The sequence below is a fragment of the Pseudorasbora parva genome, chromosome 14, assembly GCF_024679245.1.
Source record: "Pseudorasbora parva isolate DD20220531a chromosome 14, ASM2467924v1, whole genome shotgun sequence".
NCBI classification, from domain to species: domain Eukaryota; kingdom Metazoa; phylum Chordata; class Actinopteri; order Cypriniformes; family Gobionidae; genus Pseudorasbora; species Pseudorasbora parva.
In genome coordinates this window covers 23,554,472-23,578,877 of record NC_090185.1, presented here as the reverse complement: position 1 = coordinate 23,578,877, position 24,406 = coordinate 23,554,472, and the positions used below count along the sequence as shown (strand labels likewise).

The following is a 24,406-nucleotide window of genomic DNA, read 5'->3' as shown; positions in this document are numbered from 1 at the left end:
GAATTTTGCAGATAATCGTTCATTTTGAATAAACCCATAATGCTAAGTAGGAGCATTAATAATTGCTTTGTTGAGCTTCACTGTTTAAATCAGTGATGGACAATGTCGGTCCAGAAGTGACACTGTCCTGCAGAGTTTAGCTCCTACCCTGATAAAAATTAACCAATCTGTATCTTTCCGGTAATTTATAGTAATCTATCTTATTCGGGTGAGTTTGATTAGGGTTGAAGCTAAACTCTGCACGACAGTGGCCCTCTAAGATCGAAGTTGCCCATCCCTGATTTAAATGTTTTATTGCTGCTCGTTTACTGTATCTACTCTTCTAGGATAATTAAAACACATTTGTATCATAAAGACAAGATTTATTGCATTCAGTGCTAGGCAACATCTGGGCCAAAGAGAGTGAAACCATTAGGGGTACTACCTGACTGCCACTACCTAGGGAATCCCAAATTGGAAGCAATTGGGAACAGCACCTCAGCCATGAAGTGGTAAAACCAAGTAAAATCACAGAGCGGGGTCAATGCATGCTGAGGCGCACAGTGTGCCGAAGTCGCAGAGTCAATAGATATAGACCTCCTAACTTAGCGTGGCCTTCAGATCAGCTCAAGAACAGTGTGTAGAGAGCTTCATGGGAGGGGTTTCCATGGCCGAGCAGCTGCATCCAAGCCTTACATCACCAGGTGCAATGCAAAGCATCGGATGCAATCTGTCTGGCAATCCGATGGACGAGTCTGCGTTTGGCAGTTGCCAGAAGAACGGTACTTGCCTGACTGCATTGTGCCAAGTGTTAAATTTGGTGGAGTGGGGATTATAGTGTGGGGTTGTTTTTCAGGGGTCCGGCTTGGCCCCTTAGTTCCAGTGAAAAGAACTCTGAAAAGTGTGCTTCAGCACACCAGTACATTTTTGACAATTTTTGAATTTCATGCTCCCAACTTTGCAGGAATAGTTTCAGGATGGCCCATGGATTAAGAATGAGATGTCATTAAAGTTCATGTGCATGTAAACGTAGGCATCCCAAAACATTTGGCAATATAGTGCATGTACAATGGGACCCTCTGTGCAAATATTTGCATACATAATCTACATGCTTGCTTACTTGCATTGTGTTTCTAGCCCATTTGTTTCTGCTAAGAAATACCCGTTTAAGGAAAGGGGAACTCACAACATGAAGTCCTGTTCCCAACATGGCTGACTGCCTCGCACGGCTATGGTGGTGCTTTTCACGTTCTGAACCTTCAGTGACACGTAGGTGTTGAATTTCTCTGCATGGAAATAACATTTTATTTACTAGACTGTTGCAAAAACACAATAGATAGGTTTGTGTGGAAAGCTAGATACAGTGAGGCTTCAGGCTTACCTTGTGGTCCATCGAGCTTGGCTTTCTTCACTGTAATAGAGAGAGATGTGTATGTAAATAAGTGATAAACAGGTATTAAAAATAATCACACTTTACATATCAGGCAGCACATTTGAGATTCGATGTTAACACATTTGCATTCCTGCAAAAGGGATTCCTCAAGGCCCTAGACTCCAGTTTGCATCAATTTATTTTCTTTCATGGAGAGAGTGGCATAAGATACATATCAAAATTAGTGAGAAGGCAATTTGACTATGTTGTACAGTGGTACCATGGTAAATAAATATGATAATCATTTAATACTACAGTATAGGGTGAATTTAAGTTTACCTGATATCAAAGGTCCATGGTTTTACCATGGTAATGGTACCACTGCAGTACTTTAGTGTAAGCGTTGAAGAGAAATAAATATGAAAACATATAAAGGCTTTTAAACCAACATGTCAAGCAAAAAAAGAATCACTGAGCTCAGCAAAGAAATGAATTCTCCGATAAACAAGTTTATTATAGCTTTTGAACAATTTGGGTGGTTATGAAACTGTAGAGAGGGCTAGAGAGGCAGTCACTGTCAATTATGCTTAGGGGAAAACTGTTCTCCAACTGAGCTCCTTTTTAAAGCCGAGTGACGTCAACAGCCCCATTCATAATTCATATTCCCCTATTCAGTGTGAAGCATCCTCGGGTTAAGGGGACCTTAAAATAATTCAGAGCCTTCCACTGTAATCCTTCACAGTCAGCGTACCTCTCTAAATTCAGTGCAGAATTTCTCACTTTCTCAAAAATGCTTACCGGTTGACATTTTTAACTGCTGAGAGTAACTTTAAGTTATACTGAATCTTAAGTATATGAGTCAGGGTCTTATGAAAAACTGATGATATCACAAGCAAACCAAATGGATATAGTCATGTTGCATTTATGTGTTTGCCAACAGACTGTGAATGATAACTTGAATGTTTGTGGAACATTGAACATCAGTTCCCTGCGGAGCAGAGAGAATGTTTGGTACAGAGTACAGGTTTGGTGTGAGTTAACCTGGTAGATCAGCTTAGTCAAAATTAGTAAATAAACCCAGACTGACCAAGGGAGTCTTGCTTGAAGCCTAGAATGGACAAAAGCATCCAAAACACTGAAGTTTGATAGGTCAGCTGGTGGTCCAAGAATGCTAATAGCTCCAGACCAGCCGTATAGATGTTGATATTGGTGGAATAAAAACTGCTACGCTGCCTGCTGTTGCTGGTGCTGCAGAGCAAGTATGGGACTTTCTACTGCCAATACCTAGATTATATGCTGCAGCTGGACAATATAGCATACAGGTGGAGCTGGGGAAGAGGGAGGGTTTCTGAAAGTGCACTGTAACTGCTACAGAAAATGCTAACCAAGTATTTGAAGGTTGAGCAGCAAGCTCATTGGCTACTGAAACAGCAGGAACCAATCAGCTGTGCCCTATAGTGAATGATGTGATTGCAAGCAGGTTGAGTAAAGGACCTATTTGCCTGCGCCATCTAGTTTCATGACAGAACTCAACAGAGCAGGGCGTTTTCAATTAATTCCAAATTAAGCCGATCTTTATGGTCAATGCTCACACAATACATTGTGGGATTGACAGCATATAGATAGCGGCATTGAGAGTGGCCGAGACTGTGGAAAAGTTGAGAAAATATTAAGCAGAAAATGCCAAGCGGCAGCCAATCACTGTGAAATGCAGATAATCTCTGTCATGAGCATTTAAATATCTGCCAACTGTGCTGGTGTTTCGGCTGGATTTAGTGCGCAAATTATATTGTTCACATATTATGATGTTTCATTCTGATTAGAACGCTTGCAATTTGATAAGACTGGCTGGATTAATGAAGTGTACAGCATATCTTTACTGTGGGCATTCAGAAATAAAGTCTTTCCAGTTGTAAGTGTGTGTGTACAGTACATATGATGACAAAATTGGCCATGCACTGTCTGAAACAAACAAATTAAACCCTATCATTACAGACAGACCACAAAACAGAACATCTCCAGCATTTTGAGCGGCACAGAGCGGAGGCAAAACAGTGATGAGATGGCTGCCGTACTGAAGGGTTGTTCCAAACCAAAGTGGTCACAACTGGAAATAATTTCTTTTTGACACACCCGTCTAAGGTCTTGGAGTCTTTACTAACTAGCTAATGAATTGAATCAGCTGTGTTTGTTTAAAAACACATCTCAAATGTAGTGTGGGCACTCCAGGACCAGGGTTGTGTCCTTCATCCCTTCAAAGCTCTCATGTATAGGGCATAGGGCTGAGCTCTTCAGAACAGAACGCAGGGTATGACAGTTTCAAAATGATCAACAGCTGCACCCCCGCTTAAAGTTCCCGCTCACGACTCGCCACTGCCTCCACCCGTCTCTGCCAGGGTTTCCTCTCTCATGCTCCCACGCACCATTCCCTGCCATGTGGCTGGCATGCACGTGTGCTGCCTCTTTATCTCTTTCCCTCTTCCTCTCGCGCTCCATTAATCTCTCTGGGTAGCCGGGCATGGGCATAGCGAGCTATATCCTGACACTAAAAATAACCACTTCAGGGTGAATGTGAGAGAAGGGTTTTTTGCGGTGGGGACTAAAAGCTTGGATAAAAGGGATGATATTAAAACACGCTTCAAAGTAAGCTTGGATTTATCATGCAGGCATTTAAAGCAATCCATCAGTGATGACATCAATCTGAAAACTAATTATCTATGTGCTGAAATTTGATGGAATAAAGCTGTTTTTCTCTGTGGAGAGAAGCATAAATGCAATATATTATGTTATTGTAGTATCATTTTTATACTTTTATAGCATTCATATTTTGAATTAACTTTTTTCCTTTTTTTTATAAGTTTTAATATTTTATGGGCTTTTATCATTTTTATTAGTTTTTTTAATATTTCTATATACATTAGATTTTTTTAAATTTTTTGTTTCAGTAATTTTATCAAATGAGGCATTTATATAAATTAAATGAGGTCGCATTTTACGTTTACTCTAATATTTATATTTGATTTTATTGCATCTCTGTTTCAATTAAGGAAAACTAATTTTTAGTTAAAGGGTTAGTTCACCAAAAAAATGAAAGTTCTGTCATTAATTCCTCACCCTAATGTTGTTCGACACCCGTAAGACCTCCGTTCATCTTCGGAACACAAATGAAGATATTTTTGTTGAAATCCGAATTAGCCTGACAAGCCACACCCACATCAAGATGTTTGGTCTGGAAACTCACCATTGACAGCTCAAGCCGAGGGGCGGGATAAAAGGTTGTATTTCAAACTCCCTCTGCACGCAATAGGATAACGCTACCACCAACCAGAGCAACGAAGGTGAAACAGAGCTTGTTGACAGATTAAACATTCGCCGTATCCGGTCGGCTAAACTCTGAACACATCTTCCCTTTTTAAGAATGACTTCAGTGCCGCTCTTTGTTCTTTTCTCAGAGAAAAGCTTAACTCCAAGTCTTCCAGAGTCGCGGTCAAAGCTGATTCGAAAGACCGCCGCCGTTCGCCAGTTTCTGTGTTTACTAGAAGCACGCAAACGCAGCTCGGCCGTCGTCATTATGGCCCCGCCCACCGACTCTATACACGATGTGATTGGTCCGGCAAGAGTTAGGGGAATACAGCTCAGAATGGTATCGAGAGTTGCTAGACGACACTTGCGGGCAGATTAAATTTGCTGCTACTAGGGTGCGTCTAGATTTCTAGGCTAGATGAGAATAGCTTTTGTGCGCAAAAAAACCCCTAAATAACCACATATATAGTGATGGCCGATTTCAAAACGAAGCTTCTAACCGTTATGAATCAGTGTATCGAATCAGCGGTTCGGATCGCCAAAGTCGCGCGAATCATAAATTGATAAGTTGATTCATTAAGCTCCAAGGCTTCAGGAAGAAGTGCTTTGAAATTGGCCCATCACTATACAAGTCATTATATATTTTTTTTTTGCGCACAAAAACTATTCTCATCGCTTCATAAAATTATTGTACAACCAATGTAGTGAGATGGACTTTGTAACGGCGTCTTTAGGGCCTTTTATGGGTCTTGAGAGAGGAAATGACATTGGTGTCAATGAAAGTATTTCTGAGCCATCGGATTTCAACAAAAATATCTTCATTTGTTTTCCGAAAATGAACTAATGTCTTACGGGTTTTGAACGACATGAGGGTGAGGAATTTATGAAAGCATTTTCATTTTTGGGTGAAATAACCATTTAACAATAACAATACTGCTTTTACATTACTATTTCGATGTAAAATGTATTACACATTTTTAATATGCTATCACAACAGAGAAACACTGCTAAATTATACATGGTAACGGCTGTTAGTGTTAACTACAATTCAGTCATATATATATATATATATATATATATATATATATATATATATATATATATATATATATATATATATATATATATATAGGAGGTTAAATAGGCAATTCTATTAAATTATTAATATGAAAACGATATCTGGCCTCAGTCCTTTAAAGGCAGAGAAATAAAACTCTAATAATTGACTCCTTTCAAAAACCTGTATGACTTTCTTTCATTGAGGAACCCAAATACAGATGTGTAGTAGAATATGCAGGCTGCTCTTTTCCATAAAATTAAAGTCAATGGTTACGAATTGACTACAAATGTTTTTTGTTTTGTTTTTGTTTTTTGGTGATTCCTTTAATCTACTCATTCCATTCTGTGTCACGATTTCAAGATTTTAAATAACAACCTAGAATATTTATCTATATTAAACACAGCTTAGAAAAGGCACATTACAATTTCACTGAAAACTGGCAAAAAGATGGTTATGCAAGACTTTTAACTACAAAACACATCCAGGGGGAATTAGGCAAGCCTTACAGTACATCTGCTCAGGTTACTGCGGCAGGCGCCAAGAATGATGCCAGTCTATATGACACACCCACACACCCACTGTCACTTTCGGACGCTGGTTGTGAATCTGCTGCCTGTTTAATTACAGAGTGGTGGCAGACGTGCCATGGATCAGAATGTCTGTGTGGGATGTGTTCAAAGTAACATGGCTTACTGTATCGTTCAGAATTCTGAGTCTCCTAAAACAGATCTTCTACAACAGACCAATCTGATTTGCATGTCATCTTGCGTTAAATGGCAATCAAGAACTGAGTATGGCAAGCGAACACGGGCAAGTGGCCCATTGCACATGGCAGACCAAATAGGCTAACAGTAAGTGCAAGTGAAAGACATTCAGCCAAAGATTTACAGCGTCCATATTCATACTCTCAGACAAAACCCAAGGACCCCTAATATAAATAAAAAAAAACGAAAATCTAGGTTGCATGTTAACATTGCTCAGCAGAATTGTTAACAAAAGCAATAAGCTACAATTTTGCAGCATTTTTAATCTTGGTTATTGTTAATTTCCACTACACACACACACACACACACACATCTATATCTCTATATCTATATTCCACTACACACACACACACACACACACACACACACACACACACACACACACACACACACACACACCTATTTATCTATTTCTCTCTCTCTCTCTCTCTCTCTCTCTCTCTCTCTCTCTCTCTCTCTCTCTCTCTCTATATATATATATATATAACAATATAAACATGACAGCAGCCTCATTGTCCCTTATTTTTAATATTAAAATATATATTTTTTTAAATATGAATGGATATTAGTCTTCCAAAAATGTTAATAAAATAAAAAATAATATTAATTAAATATGTTTTTAAATACTAATACAATTTTAAATAAATATTTGAAAATAATTGTGTCATTGAGAATATTATTTTTAATGAAAAAAAAAACATACAAACAAATATAACTTATAAACCTGAGAGCAGTCTCATTGTAACATATTTTTAATATATATATATATAATTGAATATGCCAAAATTAATAAGAAAATATAATTTAAATATTTAAAAAAATACATATATTAAAATAATTCTGTACATTAATAGTGATTATATAATGCTTTTGCTAATAGAATATTATAATAAGATTTTATTATATTATTATAGTGCAGGCCAAAAATGCATCACTTAGTATATTACAATATATTACATGGGGTCCCTGATCCATCAGACTATCCACAAAGGGGGATCTGATCATATATCCATCCATTTGTCCATTTAGAGTAGACCATATAATGATTTAAACTGTTCTGGATTTGTTATACTTAGATCTGTAAGTCTACTTAAGTAGAATAAATGTAGCAATCACAACAAAGAAAATGACACCTGTAACATTTTTCATGAACGCGTTGAACTGTAAAGCCATTTTACCATCGTACAGTAAACACAGTTAAAAATAGATGTATCATACATCAAAGTAGATCCCAGCTGAGCAGGGCAGCAAAAGCTCCATTTGGAATATCAAGGGAACACACCCCTGAATCCTGGCTGGATTTAAAACACGGGTGGATTCAATATACTGATCTCCCTGTGCATTTCTAGTGCATATTGCCCATTTTATGCAATACATAAAAACAATGTATCCCAAATAAAGCGAGTTATTAAGCTAAAATACTAAAAAGAGGCACTGCACAGAGGATACACTTCTTACACACTGTCTGTAACCTTACAGCTCAGCTCATGTTGCATAAATACAAACCAATTAAACTCCACGGAAGGCGAATATTTAACCGACTATTGATCCTTTTTTAGACTATTGATTCTTGAAAGCACGTAAGACAACTAAACTATGCATTTTAATTAAATTGGTAGAGAATAACAGAATTCGGTGATTTGCTGAAGACAGTATTTTTTTAATACAATGTAATTTTTAACCCTTAGCACGACTAAGGTATATAATAAATGTATAACATAGCGCTTAACCAACAGCTGGTATAAGTAATGCATCCATGCATGAAATAATACACTTACCTCCAACACACAGCAGTGACATCTCTTTATTTATTATTATCCGCGCCCTTTTTGAGTTATTTTATAAAATAAAACTGTTTTTAAAACGATTTATGGAATTTCTTCTGTGTTGAGAAACCTCCCCTTCACGTTATCAAACTCTACCCAAAAAATTATAAAATAACAACAGCTGCTACTCCAATTGCTTCAGATAATTCAATTCGAGGGCATTTTCAACTCCCCTTTCGATGTAAAGCGCTATTAGCCCGGCAATGTGTGATGTTAGCGCTATTTTTTCAGCCGCTCGTAACGCGACGCACAGCCATCTTGTTCAGCACCGCCGCCGCGAGGATAGCTACTACCGTGACGTCACGGTCCAAGCCGTGCACGCGAGCAGTACTGTGACAGGCAGCAGAGCACGCGGACGCCTCTCCTCCACTCTTTTCCAGGCGTTAATCCAGCCGAAGTGTGGAGCAGTACTTAAGTGTTTATCATTTTAAAGTGCACCTTTTATGAAACAATATATGAAATGCTGTTTTCATGGGAATAAGTCAGAAAAAAGGTTTCGGGGCCCATGAGACTCCAATGTCCGTTTTTAATTGGTCGAAAAACTAACTTAAAGGGATAGTTCACCCAACAATTAAATATTGTCATCGTTTCATCACTGCCATGTTGTTCTAAACTTGTGTGACTGACTTTTTTTTTCCGTTAAACACAAATTAACAATGAATGACGGTCTCAGACTCCATTAAAATAAATTATCTAAAAAGATTATATTAAAGTGACATTAACCGTCCATAATATTATCTCCTTTTATGACTTTTCCTACTTTCATGAGAACATTTATTAGTTTTAGCTGCATTCAGTAAGAGTTACATTCAATTTTTACGCCTGGAGAGCGAAAAGGATGTTATATTTAATATACCAAAACTGTAATTCCAAAGGATATGAGATATATTTATTTTGCTGAAGGGAACACTCCCTTTTTCTTTAGAATATAGGACTTTTCTTTATATTGTTGTCAATGTCACCCTCTACTGGACATGGATTCAACCACAGAAGAATAATCATCTAAAAGAAAGTAAAGCCATTCTTACCAGATTTTATTATCTTTTTTCACCACACGTTTCCCCCATAATAAAATAAGTCATACAGTCAAAAAAAATCTAATTCAAGTACATCACTAAAGCAGTGTAAACTCTTTACATGAAATATATTTAATGCTAGAATTCATCACCCTTTGCAATGCTAACTGATTTACGAATACAACCAAAAATTAAGATTACTTAAGGAAATTTAATTTAAAAAACATTATGACTGAGAATGTTACTCAACGCCTAGAGTAAAAAATCATGCCGCAGAAATGATCAAGAGCTTCTTGCAATCCACAGCGCTGTGCAGTAAGGCTTCAGGTCAACCAATGTAAAACGCTGCACTTCACATTTCATTAAAATATTCTAGCAAAGGCAATAGTTGCATGCCTTTAATCCATGGTTTCTGGGCTTAGTCTTCCCATGAGCTGCTGTAATTATCAAAACAGCAAATATGTCATGCATTAGGTGATCGATGTCAATATGTTTAGAATCTGCCGGCATCAAGTGTCACAAATTAGCTGATTGGTTGAGCTAGCCTTGTGAAAATATCCAATTAAACTGTAACTGTGTGGCCCTTGTTACACCTTGTGAGGCAGATCATTGGGTCCCAGGCCTTCTGAAAACTTTGGTCAGCCTGATGTAGAACCTTTAGATCCCACCATTTAAAGCTTTTCACTGGAAGAAAATGAAGAAAAAAACAAAAATAACTACCAGATCTTATGCAGTGGTGGACAAAGCCTTTTTTACTCCATTACTTTTGTCAAGAACCTGTACTTTATAAGAGTATTTTTATTTTGGGAAACTTGTACAGCACAACATTCTAAAAGCATAATATACTTGAACATTGAGAAGTAGTAATTTCTCATGCTCAGACTTTAAGAGGATAACGTACCACTCTGCCATTAATGTGATAAAATTGTATCATAAGAATATCTATAGCAAGAGCTCTTTTCAGTAACTGCTTTCTTTCCTTCCTGATTATTTTCTTTTTTCTAAAGCTTGACATCAATTTGTTTGCTCACCAGCCACTGTGGCTAGTGTTTTTCCAAAGTTACTAGCCACTCAGAATTTTCACTGGCCAAAATTTTGATCGATACTATGGGGAAAATCTGCCTTTTAGTTATTTTTTATATTCTCTCATAATTTGGCAGCACATTGTAAAAAAATTACCTGGTTGCCTTAAAATTTTGAGTTCATTGAACATTAAAATTTGAGTTAATACAGTGAACATTTTTGAGAATCGACAACCTTTATTCAAATATTATTAAAAGATTTTGTAAGAATATTGGGTAATTGTGTGTTTTATTTGTGATGACGCAGTGAAGCTATTTTCATGATTTATCACATTTTTTATGTGGTTCAGATACAATAATATTTTGAGTTTCTATTTATTAAACCAACTTCCTTCATTGTATCAACTCAAATGTTTAATTTCAATTAACTCAATTTTATTAAGTTACTTACCAGATTACTTACTTTTTTAAGTTAAACCAACAATATTTGTTTTCCAGTGCAGGTAAATTAGGCTGCTGTTACTTTAAGACCTGACACATGGATCCATTATACTGTTATACATGCATTTTCTGTTTACCTTCCCTTAAAACATAACTGACTGTGTTTACATGAATACTTGCCAAGCAGTGAAAAGAACTCAATTTAGTACTGAGAGGTGGCTTTATTTGTGCACAAAAACTGTGCGAATCACGAGAAAGCACAGCTAGTATTGTGTATCTATTCTGTGGATGATGAGTATGAGTATTGGAAGTGTTTCAGGTATTTCAGTATCAATATGTCTAATTTTTTTTTATTTTTGACAACACTACATTGAACATAGTTTATTATTTCAGATGCCGAAAAATGTATGCATTATAATAAAATTCAAACCACTAAAGTGGCTATTAGGAGTGACTGCGTCACACGCCACTTCTGAAATACACTCCGCATTTGTCTGGTGTTAATGTCAAGCCCTGAGGACAACATAAACTGCACATTTGTGGTCTGCTCTCTCTACTTTAATTTTTAAAATATAATAATTCACTGGAATGCACCAAGAATCTCTTGTTTTTCACGCCAAATCCTTGCATCTCTTTCCATGTTTTTCATACAGATGCGTTACAATGTAATTGTCTCCCCTTCTCACTTCTAATCCCTATTAACAGTGTTTGGAATGTTTCTAAAGCAGGTAAATATAATATTTGATTGCCTATCACAATCACAGAAATCACTTTGAATTATTATCACTCAATGTTTCAGTTAAAGAACATTTTTGATTAAGGAAACGCATGTTACATAGTCTAATACTAGGGCTGGGATAAACGATTATTTTTTAAACGATTAATCTAGCGATTATTTTTTCGATGCATCGATTAATCTAACGATTAATTTTTCCTGTCCGATTCGGTTACGATTCGATTCGATTACCGATTATCTCCCCATTAATTGCCTAATAGCAATTTATACATGTTGATTTAATTATCTGAATGAAAAAAACTAATTCCTTAACATTGCAATATATGTTTATTGCTCTTAAAATTCCAAAGTAAAAGACTATACAAGAACAATGCATTCAATAAAATCATAACAAAATACACACACACACACACACACACACACACACACCCTATTTTGAAGTTACTGCACTCTGCCTTTGTATTGTCTGCAAAAAAATGTGGAGTCATGCCAAGGCAAAAGGCAGTAACTTCCATATTATCAATATTTGGTTGCTGATCACCTTTTACAAAATCAATATAGTAACACCTGTATAAAATGTAATGATCATGGCATTTATTTTGGATGATTTACAATTAATTATAGCCATCTTCTTATTACCATCATGTGCTTTGGCTGCATTCTGATGCCATTATTAAGGACACAATACGTCTTGTAAAGAGTATCTTCATTGCTGTGCAGCAAAACTTACAGGTTGATAGGTGACACTGAATTATATGAACAAGATAAGATTATTTCTAATGAGTAAACATTTGCATATATAATGCAAAGATATAAAAAATAGAACAAATAACAAATCATGTAAAAATGCATGTGATTGTAATAAGATAAATAGCAAATAGTGTCCGCTGGTTAATCAAGGGTTAAGTTTGGCTATCACACTCTAATGACAGCGCAGACTGGATCGGATTGCCCATTCATACGCTAAACAGAGAAATTATTTATTGCTATATGTTTTTAATGTTTTTATCTAGCAAAAAAATGATACAATAGGCTACATAGCAATTACTTTTACATCTTTGAATGAAAATCGCCTATAGCCTAAAAGGACAACTTTTAGATTGATGTGAACGACAAGTAGGAATAATTCTCAGAATGCTTGTGGATTAAACATCCCCGATGACATTCATTGCCATGGATTTTATCGGGTTTACAAGAAAAGCAAGGATATATGGATATAATTGCGAACTGTTACTACTGATTGTATGCGTGAGCTCACGATGTCACGGCATTCGAGTGCACACACTCGTGCAGTGGGCAGCCCCAAACTGCCTGACAGCGCGCTGAGTGAATATTCTGCATTATGAAAACATGTAGGCTATGACAGTACACAGGCTACACCGTAACTTAAACGCGGCAGACTTTAATAGACAGTAAAACAAAGGCGGGACACCATAACTGGATGTGGGTACCGTAACTTAATTTAAACATCTGTCTTCCTGTGTGCAGAAATTTGTTTATGTAGCCGTGACAACAAAACGCGTGCATGCGCACCTGTGTATAAGAGCGCTTGCTCCGTGCGCGCCGCGCGCCAACCCGCAAGCCTTGCACTTCTGAAAGTCTGAGGAGCCACTCGTGTTGCTACCATAGATATACATAATAAATAATAGACTTAATTACATAATATACTTTATTATGTATATCTATGGTTGCTACTACTCTCCGGCGCCGCCATCTTTATTTTGGGTCTGACGAATCGACGCGCATATTTTGCGTCGACGTATTTTTTGCGTCGACGTCATCGATGACATCGACGCGTTGTCCCAGCCCTAAGATTACTACAGTCATACAGTGCCCTCTGTACCCTTAGCCAATATGAGCAAAGGGGGCTATAAAAATAAATTTGCATTGTTTATCCTATTGTTTAACATGTACAAAGGGTTGTAGCAAAATTGTTTTGAGGGTTTCACAAAATATTCAGTTGTCCAACAGGACTAAGCTTCATTGGAGACCGGTTCCTATGGTCAAATGTAATAAAAAAAGAAGAGATTTTTGGCAGCAAACCCACCAAATGGGTTTGGTGCAAACAGGGATAATAAGTAACCCATGCCCATGGTTAAATGCTGGCGGTCTTGGACATCTCGTTCAGACACAAAGCATCATGGACTACATCATATACAAACAGATAAAAAAACAAAAACCTGATGGCTTCTGCTAGAAATCGTATAATGGGCCGTGGTTGGAACTTCCATCAGGACAAAGATACAAAACAAACATCAAAATCAACCTTTGTGTCTTTGAGCACAAAATGAAGCTTCTCCCAAGACCATCCCAGTCCCTGACCTGAACTCTATAGAAAATGAGTGCGGTGAACTGAAGAGAAGCAGCACCAACATGGAGGATCTGGAGAGATTCTGTATGAAGGAATGGTCTATGATCTCTTGTCAGGTTTTCTCCAAGCTCATCAGGCATTAGAAGACTCAAGAGCTGTTATCTTGGGAAAAGGACATTGCAGTAATTGGGTGCCAATAATTGTGGCCAACGTGAACTACAGAAAAAATATAATGAGATTTCCCCCACACTTTCAATACTTTTACTTCAATGAAATTTTTGGAATGAATATCAAAAGGATAAACAATGCAGATTTATTTTCACAGCCGCCTTTGCTCATATTTACCAAGTCTGTAACATTGTTGCAGAAATATATCAAGCTTTTGCCGTTATTCATTTATTTTCTGTTGTAGTAATTTGTTAATGCTTTTACACTTTTAAATATACTTTTAATTTTTGATGGTTAAAGGGTAAGTAGAAAAAGGCATTGCAATTTTTAAGAAAAATATGTATTGTGTTCATGGCGTGAACCTTGCGCTGACTGCTTACAGTTTAACAGAAGTTACTCCCATAACCCGTACAAAGCATCACAAGTGCCGGAAAAGGGTGGATAGACCTACTAACGTTTTTTTAAATAAAATAAGCGTTCATTTATTTGCAGATCAATACATTAAATGTATGCATTAATTTTAACTGACAGCTGCTAGAACAGAATAAATAATTAACATGGTTGATCAAGTAGTAGTTTTTACTTTTAATAAATAAACAAGTTATTTTGTACATTTACTGGAATAATATTGTATTTATTAGGGTATCTGTACTTTTACTCAAATACTTAATTTGTGTACTTTGTCCACTAATGGTCTTATTGTACATTGTATCGCACAATAGTTACCTGTCTAGGTGAGCTAAGAGCTCTTGTAGCTTGAGGACTAAGGCGCGATGTTCATGAGGCCTGCTCTCTAAAGCACTACTCAAGCGACTTAGGTACGAGTCCAGCGTTCCAATCGATGGCGTCTCGCCTGTGCCTAAATGAAAAACAAAGTTGTATCCCATTGCAACAATCTATCATGGTAGTAATATTATGGGCACTGTATGGTACTAACCTGGCAAGGGCACAGTGGCCAGACTGCTGACAAGTGTCTGTTTGATCGCCTGTAGGTGGCGCTGCAGAGCCTGTGTGCGAAGCTCATCCTGGCCCAGCTCAGCTTCCAGACGCTCTTTAGCACTGAACATGTCGGAGATGTGCTTCTGGAGAACTGCATTCTGCTCTTCGAACTCCACGTTAGCCTTGCGCAGTCGCCGCAGTTCTGCTTCTCGCGCTGGGAATCGAGTCATTTTAAGAAAACATGTAGATGTTTATGTTTTGCTCAGCAAAAAAAAACAAAAAACTCACCTTTGTTTTGGTCCAGAAATTCTTCTGTGAAAATAGGGACGTCAAATCTGGTTGGGAATTCCGAGTTCTGTAGGAAATCGCTTCATGAGCCAGGTTGCAAGAACAATTTCCACGTCTTTCAAGTATCTACTTCAGGAATGTTCTGGAAATATTAAGGAATTCAGGCTGTTTGTACACTTACCTTAAAACCTGTAGATCCTGAACTGTTGGCATTGATAATGACAGAAGCCACCTCTTCTGTAAAAAAATAAATACAAAAAATAGCAAATTACAGCATAATGCACAAAAAGGCAAATACCAAGAGACATGAAAAATATACATTTTCACCTCTCTTTATTCTCTTGTCCTGAACTTTTGCACATGTTATCTGATAAGCTTCACTTTTCTGGTACTCCCTGAGTTCTCGTGCATACTGCATTTTGTCTCTTTCAGCTTCATCTAGGTAGCGCTGAAAATAATTCAATTTTCATCAGAAAGATATTCAATTCAATATTCCAGTTTAAAAGAAAACAATTTATCAGTCAATTAACATTAATATATTATTAATAATACCTGCTTATCAAGAGGAGCCAGACGGCTCCATTCTGCTCCGAGTCTCTTGGTGATTTCCGGAAAGGGAAGATCCGGGTGAAGGGCTCGGATGTGTTCGCGTCTCTCATTCAGGAAACGCACATACCCAGTAACCGGAGCCTTGGGGCCATTTGGCAAAACCTTCTTTCTCTTCTTCCCTTTTGGCCAGCCTCGCTTCTTTACTGGCTGTGAAGTCGATTGGTTCTGTAACAAATCGACTCAAATTAATACAAATCAAATTTGGGAAGAATGTATTAGACAAATATGAGTGTGCTTGACCACAAAACCTTTTACAATCACTCAATTACATATTTAAAGTACTGGTATTATGTGACGAATAATAGACAAGGTTACTGAAGAAGTCCTGATCTTACCTCCTCCTGAGCAGAGTCGTTGTGTTGAGAGTCTTTAGATGCAGGAGCATCAGTTTGCTCTTGCTTTACACCCCCCATTACATGAAATTCAAGGAATTCTAGGACACAGAATATGAGGAGTATCTATTTAGACTAGATGAAATACATACTTACATATCATACATGCATTGATTGCGCGTAAGCAACAGTGATGTTTGCACACTTTTTAATAACTATATATATTTGGGTCAAATGATTATTATAGTTAAAGGGATAGTTCACCCAAAAATTTTAATTAGACCATGAGCATTTAATTCCGCCTAGGTGTATATGACTTTCTTCTTTCAGACGAATACAAACTTTATAATGGGAGTGAATGGCTGTTTCTGTTTTAAAGTCGATAGAAGTGCATCTATCCATCATAAAAGTGCTCCACACAGCCATGGGGAGTTAATAAATTCCTTCTGAAGCGAAGCGATTCATTTGTGTAAGAAAAATATCCATATTTAAAACTTTACAAACTGTAATCTCTTACTTCTGATAAGTTCATGAGAGACTGGCGTTCAGGGTTGCCATATTGGGCGGTTTTCCGCCCAATTGGGCGGTTTCGCAATCTATTTTGCGGGTAAAAATAGGTTTGGGCGGGTGGATAAAAATTGGGCTGGTTTTGGATCAGTGCGGCGGGTTTTTTGTAGCCGAAACACCGGCACTTCAGATCCTTCTTCCTACGACCCTCTGTTCAACAGGCAGCAGCCTCACTCACTCACTCGCACACACACTACAGCTCTGGCTTGGCTGACATGCTTTGTCTAGAGATGGCCGCCGTGCACGAACGTTCTGCTTCTGCAAAGACTGACACATGTTGTCTAAATAATATGGTCAGCGCGATTTTCATGTAATGTTATCCATGACTATGCATGTTTCATGTATTTGAAATAATTGAAATGTTATAGTGGGTTATTTTGTATATCCATAATGTTTTCATGTTAGGCTTTTGTTCCAAGCGACTTCTATTGACAATAAACACTCATTGATCGCCTAAGAGTTGATCACATTATTTTCCGTGACATAAGCTTATAGTTTAATAGTATAATCATAGACATCATATAGATGTCTATGAGTATAGTCAGACTGAGGATGCTTTTTTGTCCATTCCGTTTTCCATTTTTAGACATAAAATATGGAAAAGCAGTTTCTTTTTTTTTCTTTTTTCACTGAATAATAGCTAGAATTAGCAGATAGGCTGCAAGGTAATTGTCTTAAAGAATATTTAATAATATAAAAAAATATCTTAAGTAATATTAAAAATAATATAAATTATTATTATTATTTTTTTTTTTAAATGTAAGTGTCCATAAGCAGTGCCTTTTCTTCTGGAATCAACAGAATGACTACGGACAGAGGCAGAGAAAGTCTGTGTACATTTTGTTCATTCATTATTTTATTTCAGAATGAAAGATGTAGTTTAAAAAAGGGTGCAGCTTGATTTTTTGTTTAAAAGAAAAAAAGCAGAAATGGCTGTATTTTGTTTTCCAAATGTATTGTCATCAAATAATAGCCTAGTATTAGATAATTGGACGACATTTCCGATATTTTTTTAATTTGTAGGCCTAATCATTATTTGTAAGTTTATTGTGTTTCATTTGACTGATCATATCTTTATCTGGAAATAATTTTACAAAAGAACATTTGTAAATGTACATTTTTTTATATAAATCTGTTAATTTTTAGATAATAAAAATGCAAAACGTAACTTTTTTTTTTTAAATCCAAAAAAAGTTATTTTATTTTGTGCGCATGGAATTTGTGTATAGCCTACGTTTTGATATAAATGTTGTTATTCAACATAGTATATAAAAATACAACAACCATTCCATTTAATGATTTTTTCCCAAGGTTAAAAACGAAAAAGGAATGGACGCAAAAGTAGTAGCCTACACGGACCATTGCATTCATTTCACTGAATGTTGTTTCTGAAATCGGATAGGCTAGTCGATACAGGAGTCATTTTAAAGCTTGTTAATGATTTCAATGTATTTAAACGAGAAACAAGCCAGGAAAAATTGGGCGGTTTTTGGGCGGTTTTTCGCGAAGTTTTGGGCTGGAAAACCCTGCTGGCATCTGGCAACCCTGCTGGCGTTCCAGCGTATGACGCACCTAGGACGCTGGCATAATGCAGCCTTCACGTGCTATCGGAAATGTGATAATTCCCATTTCTGAAGTCGTGATTACGAGCTCATTGCATTCAAATGTTGAAATGAGAGGGCGTTCATGCGCAATTTTTACCTAGGCACCTCGTATTTGCGATAATTCAGAGAGCACGTGAAGGCAACAAAAGTTCCTGCGACGAAAGCGGAAGTGCAGAGGATAGAGCAAAACAAAAATTGGTTCTCACGAGAACTAGCATATTTTTACTGGAGCATCCTACGACAGTTAGCATAAATTAGAGATTAAAGTTGGCAAAGCTTTAAATATGAATACTTTTCTTACACAATCACGCTACTCCGCTTCAGAAGGCCTGATATTATTAACCCCCTGGAGCCGTGTGGAGCCCTTTTATGATGGATAGATGCACTTTCATGGATTTCAAAACAGAAACAGCCATTCACTGCCATTATAAAGCTTGGATAAGCCAGGACATGTCTTCTGAAAGAAAAATGTCATATACAACTAGAATGACTTTAGGTTGAGTAAATCATGGGCTAATTTTCATTTTTAGGGGAACTATCTCTTTAAATAAAAAAGGAAAAAAAGATTTAATTACTTGAAATAAAATAAACATTAACTGTAAAAAAAAAACTTATCTCAGCTAGTTTAATTTAGTTAAACTTGATGTACTAAAGCAAAATAACTGTATAAAATAAAAAAGACACAAAAAAACTATTACTAGTTTAACTAGGATGAAAACATAAAAGCTAATTAAAAAATACGAACAAAAACTATAGTATATATCGATACTAAAATAACACCGCAGGGCAGCACAGCAGCTAAATGCTCTCTAACGTTAGATAGATAGGCATCATCAATTTATATTTGGAAGCACAGCCATTAAATAAATAAATTGTTGGTTTATATAATGTGTTTTATTTACATAAAAGATGTAAACGTGCATGTGAGTTGGAGGTTTTGGTGCATTAATGTTTAAAAATTATTTATTTCTGCATCATCGGTTATTATTATTATTAGCTGAAGTAGCATAGTTGGCTAACTAGCATCTGCTGAAGCTCAGATGAATTAAATAAAACGTGTCTTCTTTTCGAAAGTTTATTTTTAGATATTTATATATATATGTTTGTATTTATCAGTATCGTTCGTGCGGTTATTACAAAAGATTTCCACTTACCTAAATTAGTGCCCGTTTTTGTTACTCAAACGCTAGCTTCGCCGCAAACGTTGGTTTGATTGACAGTTCTTTGGTGGTTTTGATTGGTTTGTGTTTTTTTTGGTAGGCGGGGCGAAGGGCAGCGTGTTCTTTGCATTGCGCATGACTGGACATAAAGTCGTTATTATTATTAGAGTATTGAAGTATTTTCGTACATTTTCTTCCATCACCAACCAAACTTGATAAATTATTTCCCTTGACTTTTCATTAGGCTATAAGACAGTGTTAAATCCATGTAATTTATATCTTCGATGTCTCTCTTCACCTCTTCTGAAATAACAATGTTTTTTTTTTTACTACAGTAAACATGGTGTAAACTTTTGTAGCAAACCCGCAGTAACTAAAATTAACCGGTTTTACTTAAGCAAATTAATAGCTTAATTATGCCTTTGTAGTAAAATCATATTAATTGCAAAACTCAGTTATTCTTCTGTGGGAGAAATAATTAAGCATTTTTTCAAGTTATTAAATATTTTACTTTTGCTTTTGTCACGGTGTACTGATGTCAACAAACCATTTTAGTAATAAAATGTTGTTTGTACCGCTCCATCAAATTAAATTGATAAAATATTTTACTAATTATTATAATATAGTAATATTTTAATAATTACTATACTATAGGTTACTATTTTCCCACATATACTATTTATATTATTATACACTATAATATCTAGCTAATGAAAAAGCAGTTATAAAATATTCCTTACAAAAAACATTTAAACTGATTTAAGATTTTACCTAAATCACAATTTTAAAATTCCTATATATATTACCAAGTTTCCCATTACTATAGGAAAAATCGGAGTTAAAGCCTAGGTATGCTCATAATATAGTCTATATATTTATATAAAAGCATTGAATATAAATAAAATATTGAAGAGTTTTAGTGACTCAGTTACACTTCTCATGTGGTTTAATTAACTGAATTAAAACACTCATTTTTGAAATTTGGGAAAAGTAGCTCTCATGCCACTTTCAACATTTACACTTCCTAGAATGTAAAACTTCCAGGAACACCTGCCTCCTCTCCAATAAAGCATCGGCTGGAGAATAAAACTGTCACGTGCGAAGCATGAAAACTAAAATTAATTATAGGCAGGAAGGCCAAGCTAATTAAATGGGGTTCGATGATGTTCAGGTCTCTTGTGGGAACTGGCATGAAGTTGGTTTGACGTTAGACGTTTGATATTCGCAAATTTAGGGACCGTCTCTAAAGTTGCATACGACATTGGTATGCACGTTTCAAACTTCAATAACATTTGAATGGAATAATTTACAGTCATAAATCCAACTGTACAGTGATCATCCAGGTGTCGGCTATCATGCACATCTTTTATATTTTTGATTTATATTAAAATACACTGTCAAATCATACTTAAATATTGCTGTTTTTCACTACTGTATATTGGCTCATACATAAATATGTCATAATTTAGAGCTCAATAACATTTGAATGGAATAATTTACAGTCATAAATCCAACTGTACAGTGATCATCCAGGTGTCGGCTATCATGCACATCTTTTATATTTTTGATTTATATTAAAATACACTGTCAAGTCATACTTAAATATTGCTGTTTTCACTACTGTATATTGGCTCATACATAAATATGTCATAATTTAGAGCTCAATAACATTTGAATGGAATAATTTACAGTCATAAATCCAACTGTACAGTGTTCATCCAGGTGTGGGCTATCATGCACATCTTTTATATTTTTGATTTGTATTAAAATAAACTGTCAAGTCATACTTAAATATTGCTGTTTTTCACTACTGTATATTGGCTCATACATAAATATGTCATAATTTAGAGCTCAATAACATTTGAATGGAATAATTTACAGTCATAAATCCAACTGTACAGTGATCATCCAGGTGTCGGCTATCATGCACATCTTTTATATTTTTGATTTGTATTAAAATAAACTGTCAAGTCATACTTAAATATTGCTGTTTTTCACTACTGTATATTGGCTCATACATAAATATGTCATAATTTAGAGCTCAATAACATTTGAATGGAATAATTTACAGTCATAAATCCAACTGTACAGTGATCATCCAGGTGTGGGCTATCATGCACATCTTTTATATTTTTGATTTGTATTAAAATAAACTGTCAAGTCATACTTAAATATTGCTGTTTTTCACTACTGTATATTGCCTCATACATAAATATGTCATAATTTAGAGCTCAATAACATTTGAATGGAATAATTTACAGTCATAAATCCAACTGTACAGTGATCATCCAGGTGTCGGCTATCATGCACATCTTTTATATTTTTGATTTGTATTAAAATAAACTGTCAAGTCATACTTAAATATTGCTGTTTTTCACTACTGTATATTGGCTCATACATAAATATGTCATAATTTAGAGCTCAATAACATTTGAATGGAATAATTTACAGTCATAAATCCAACTGTACAGTGATCATCCAGGTGTCGGCTATCATGCACATCTTTTATATTTTTGATTTATATTAAAATACACTGTCAAATCATACTTAAATATTGCTGTTTTTCACTACTGTATATTGGCTCATACATAAATATGTCATAATTTAGAGCTCAATAACATTTGAATGGAATAATTTACAGTCATAAATCCAACTGTACAGTGTTCATCCAGGTGTGGGCTATCATGCACATCTTTTATATTTTTGATTTGTATTAAAATAAACTGTCAAATCATACTTAATTATAGCTGTTTTTCACTACTGTATATTGGCTCATACATAAATATGTCATAATTTAGAGCTCAATAACATTTGAATGGAATAATTTACAGTCACGTACACCTTTATTGTGGAGGAGGTCAACCCTGCCGAGAACCTAGCCTGCAGAAACTCCAGCACTGTACCAACTGGGCAGTTAACTGGGTCCCACTGGCGTTCTCTGCACCATGCTGAGAAAAGCTTCCATTTCAGAGCGTACAGCTTCCTCGTGGACGGAGCTCTGGAGTGAAAGATGGTCTCAACGACCTCGGCCGAGAGACCTTCCTCTATGAGCCTGGCCCCCTCAGAGGCCAAGCCCATAGTTTCCACATCTCTGGGCGTGGGTGCAGGAATCTCCCACCCGCCTGAGAGAGTAGATCCCTCCTGGTCGGAATCTCCATCGGAGAGCCTTCCAGGAGAGATACCAGGTCCGAAAACCATACTCTGGTCGGCCAGTACGGAGCCACCAGAAGTACTTGGGCCCCGTCCTGGCGTACCCCCTTTCAGAACTCCTGAAAGCAAGACAATCGGGGGGAAGGCGTACAGGGGTAGCCTCGGCCACTCCTGTACCATGGCATCCAACCCTAGCGGGGCTGGATGGGACAGAGAAAACCACTGCGGGCAGTGGGAATTCTCCGCCGAAGCAAAAAGATCTCTCTCTGCCTTCCCATATACCTTCCATAGGAGCTCCACCACCTCTGGGTGAAGTCTCCATTCCCCGGGCCTCGGCCCCTGCCTCGACAGGCTGTCTGCTTCCTGATTCAGGACCCCCGGGATATATACTGCCCTGATTGACAGCAATTTCCCTTGGGCCCACAGGAGGATCCGATGCGCCAATTTGTCCAGCGGACGAGACCTCAGACCCCCCTGATGATTTATATAGGCGACCACCGATGTATTGTCTGACCTGACTAACACATGGTGGCCCCTGAGGTCGGGCAGAAACTGTTTCAATGCAAGAAACACTGCGAGCATCTCTAGCCGATTTATGTGCCAGTGCCGCTGATGTTCCTGCCATAGACCCTGGGATGAGCGACCACTCATGGTCGCCCCCCAGCCCGTGAGAGAGGCATCTGTCGTTAGCGTTACGCGACGAACATGAGCCCCTAACACGGGACCCTGAGATAGACCAGAGATTCCACATGACCAGAGCACGTAGGCATCGCCGCGTGACTTTGATCGTGCGGAGCGGATTTCCCCTCGGGGAGAACCCCTTTGTTTTGAGGGGTTGATCTGGATGATCACTGTACAGTTGGATTTATGACTGTAAATTATTCCATTCAAATGTTATTGAGCTCTAAATTATGACATTTATGTATGAGCCAATATACAGTAGTGAAAACAGCAATATTTAAGTATGACTTGACAGTTTATTTTAATACAAATCAAAAATATAAAAGATGTGCATGATAGCCCACACCTGGATGATCACTGTACAGTTGGATTTATGACTGTAAATTATTCCATTCAAATGTTATTGAGCTCTAAATTATGACATATTTATGTATGAGCCAATATACAGTAGTGAAAAACAGCAATATTTAAGTATGACTTGACAGTGTATTTTAATATAAATCAAAAATATAAAAGATGTGCATGATAGCCCACACCTGGATGAACACTGTACAGTTGGATTTATGACTGTAAATTATTCCATTCAAATGTTATTGAGCTCTAAATTATGACATATTTATGTATGAGCCAATATACAGTAGTGAAAACAGCAATATTTAAGTATGACTTGACAGTTTATTTTAATACAAATCAAAAATATAAAAGATGTGCATGATAGCCCACACCTGGATGATCACTGTACAGTTGGATTTATGACTGTAAATTATTCCATTCAAATGTTATTGAGCTCTAAATTATGACATATTTATGTATGAGCCAATATATAGTAGTGAAAACAGCAATATTTAAGTATGACTTGACAGTTTATTTTAATATAAATCAAAAATTTAAAAGATGTGCATGATAGCCGACACCTGGATGATCACTGTACAGTTGGATTTATGACTGTAAATTATTCCATTCAAATGTTATTGAAGTTTGAAACGTGCATACCAATGTCGTATGCAACTTTAGAGACGGTCCCTAAATTTGCGAATATCAAACGTCTAACGTCAAACCAACTTCATGCCAGTCTTGT

At 36.6% G+C, this 24,406-nt stretch overlaps 2 protein-coding genes across 2 annotated transcripts in view; both read right to left on the bottom strand.

The window, feature by feature from the left end:
- Positions 1–8,784, bottom strand: part of unc13a (unc-13 homolog A (C. elegans)) — a 46,410-nt gene extending 37,626 nt beyond the window's left edge. Inside the window, exons 1-3 of the mRNA XM_067415935.1 lie at positions 8,257–8,784; positions 1,361–1,390; positions 1,166–1,265 (exon numbers count right to left, since the gene is read on the bottom strand). Coding sequence (XP_067272036.1) covers positions 1,166–1,265; positions 1,361–1,390; positions 8,257–8,278 — 152 coding nt within the window. The 5' untranslated portion in view covers positions 8,279–8,784. The remainder of the gene's footprint in view (positions 1–1,165; positions 1,266–1,360; positions 1,391–8,256) is intronic.
- Positions 8,785–9,502: 718 nt separating this feature from the next.
- hmg20b (high mobility group 20B) lies at positions 9,503–19,739 on the bottom strand. Its single transcript, XM_067415940.1, has 9 exons — positions 19,492–19,739; positions 16,170–16,267; positions 15,778–15,999; positions 15,553–15,673; positions 15,407–15,462; positions 15,226–15,292; positions 14,936–15,151; positions 14,725–14,857; positions 9,503–10,004 (listed from the first exon to the last, which is right to left on the bottom strand). The coding sequence occupies exons 2-9, from the start codon at positions 16,245–16,247 to the stop codon at positions 9,992–9,994; spliced, it is 906 nt and encodes a 301-aa protein (XP_067272041.1). The 5' UTR covers positions 16,248–16,267; positions 19,492–19,739; the 3' UTR covers positions 9,503–9,991.
- Between the last annotated feature and the right edge of the window lie 4,667 nt (positions 19,740–24,406).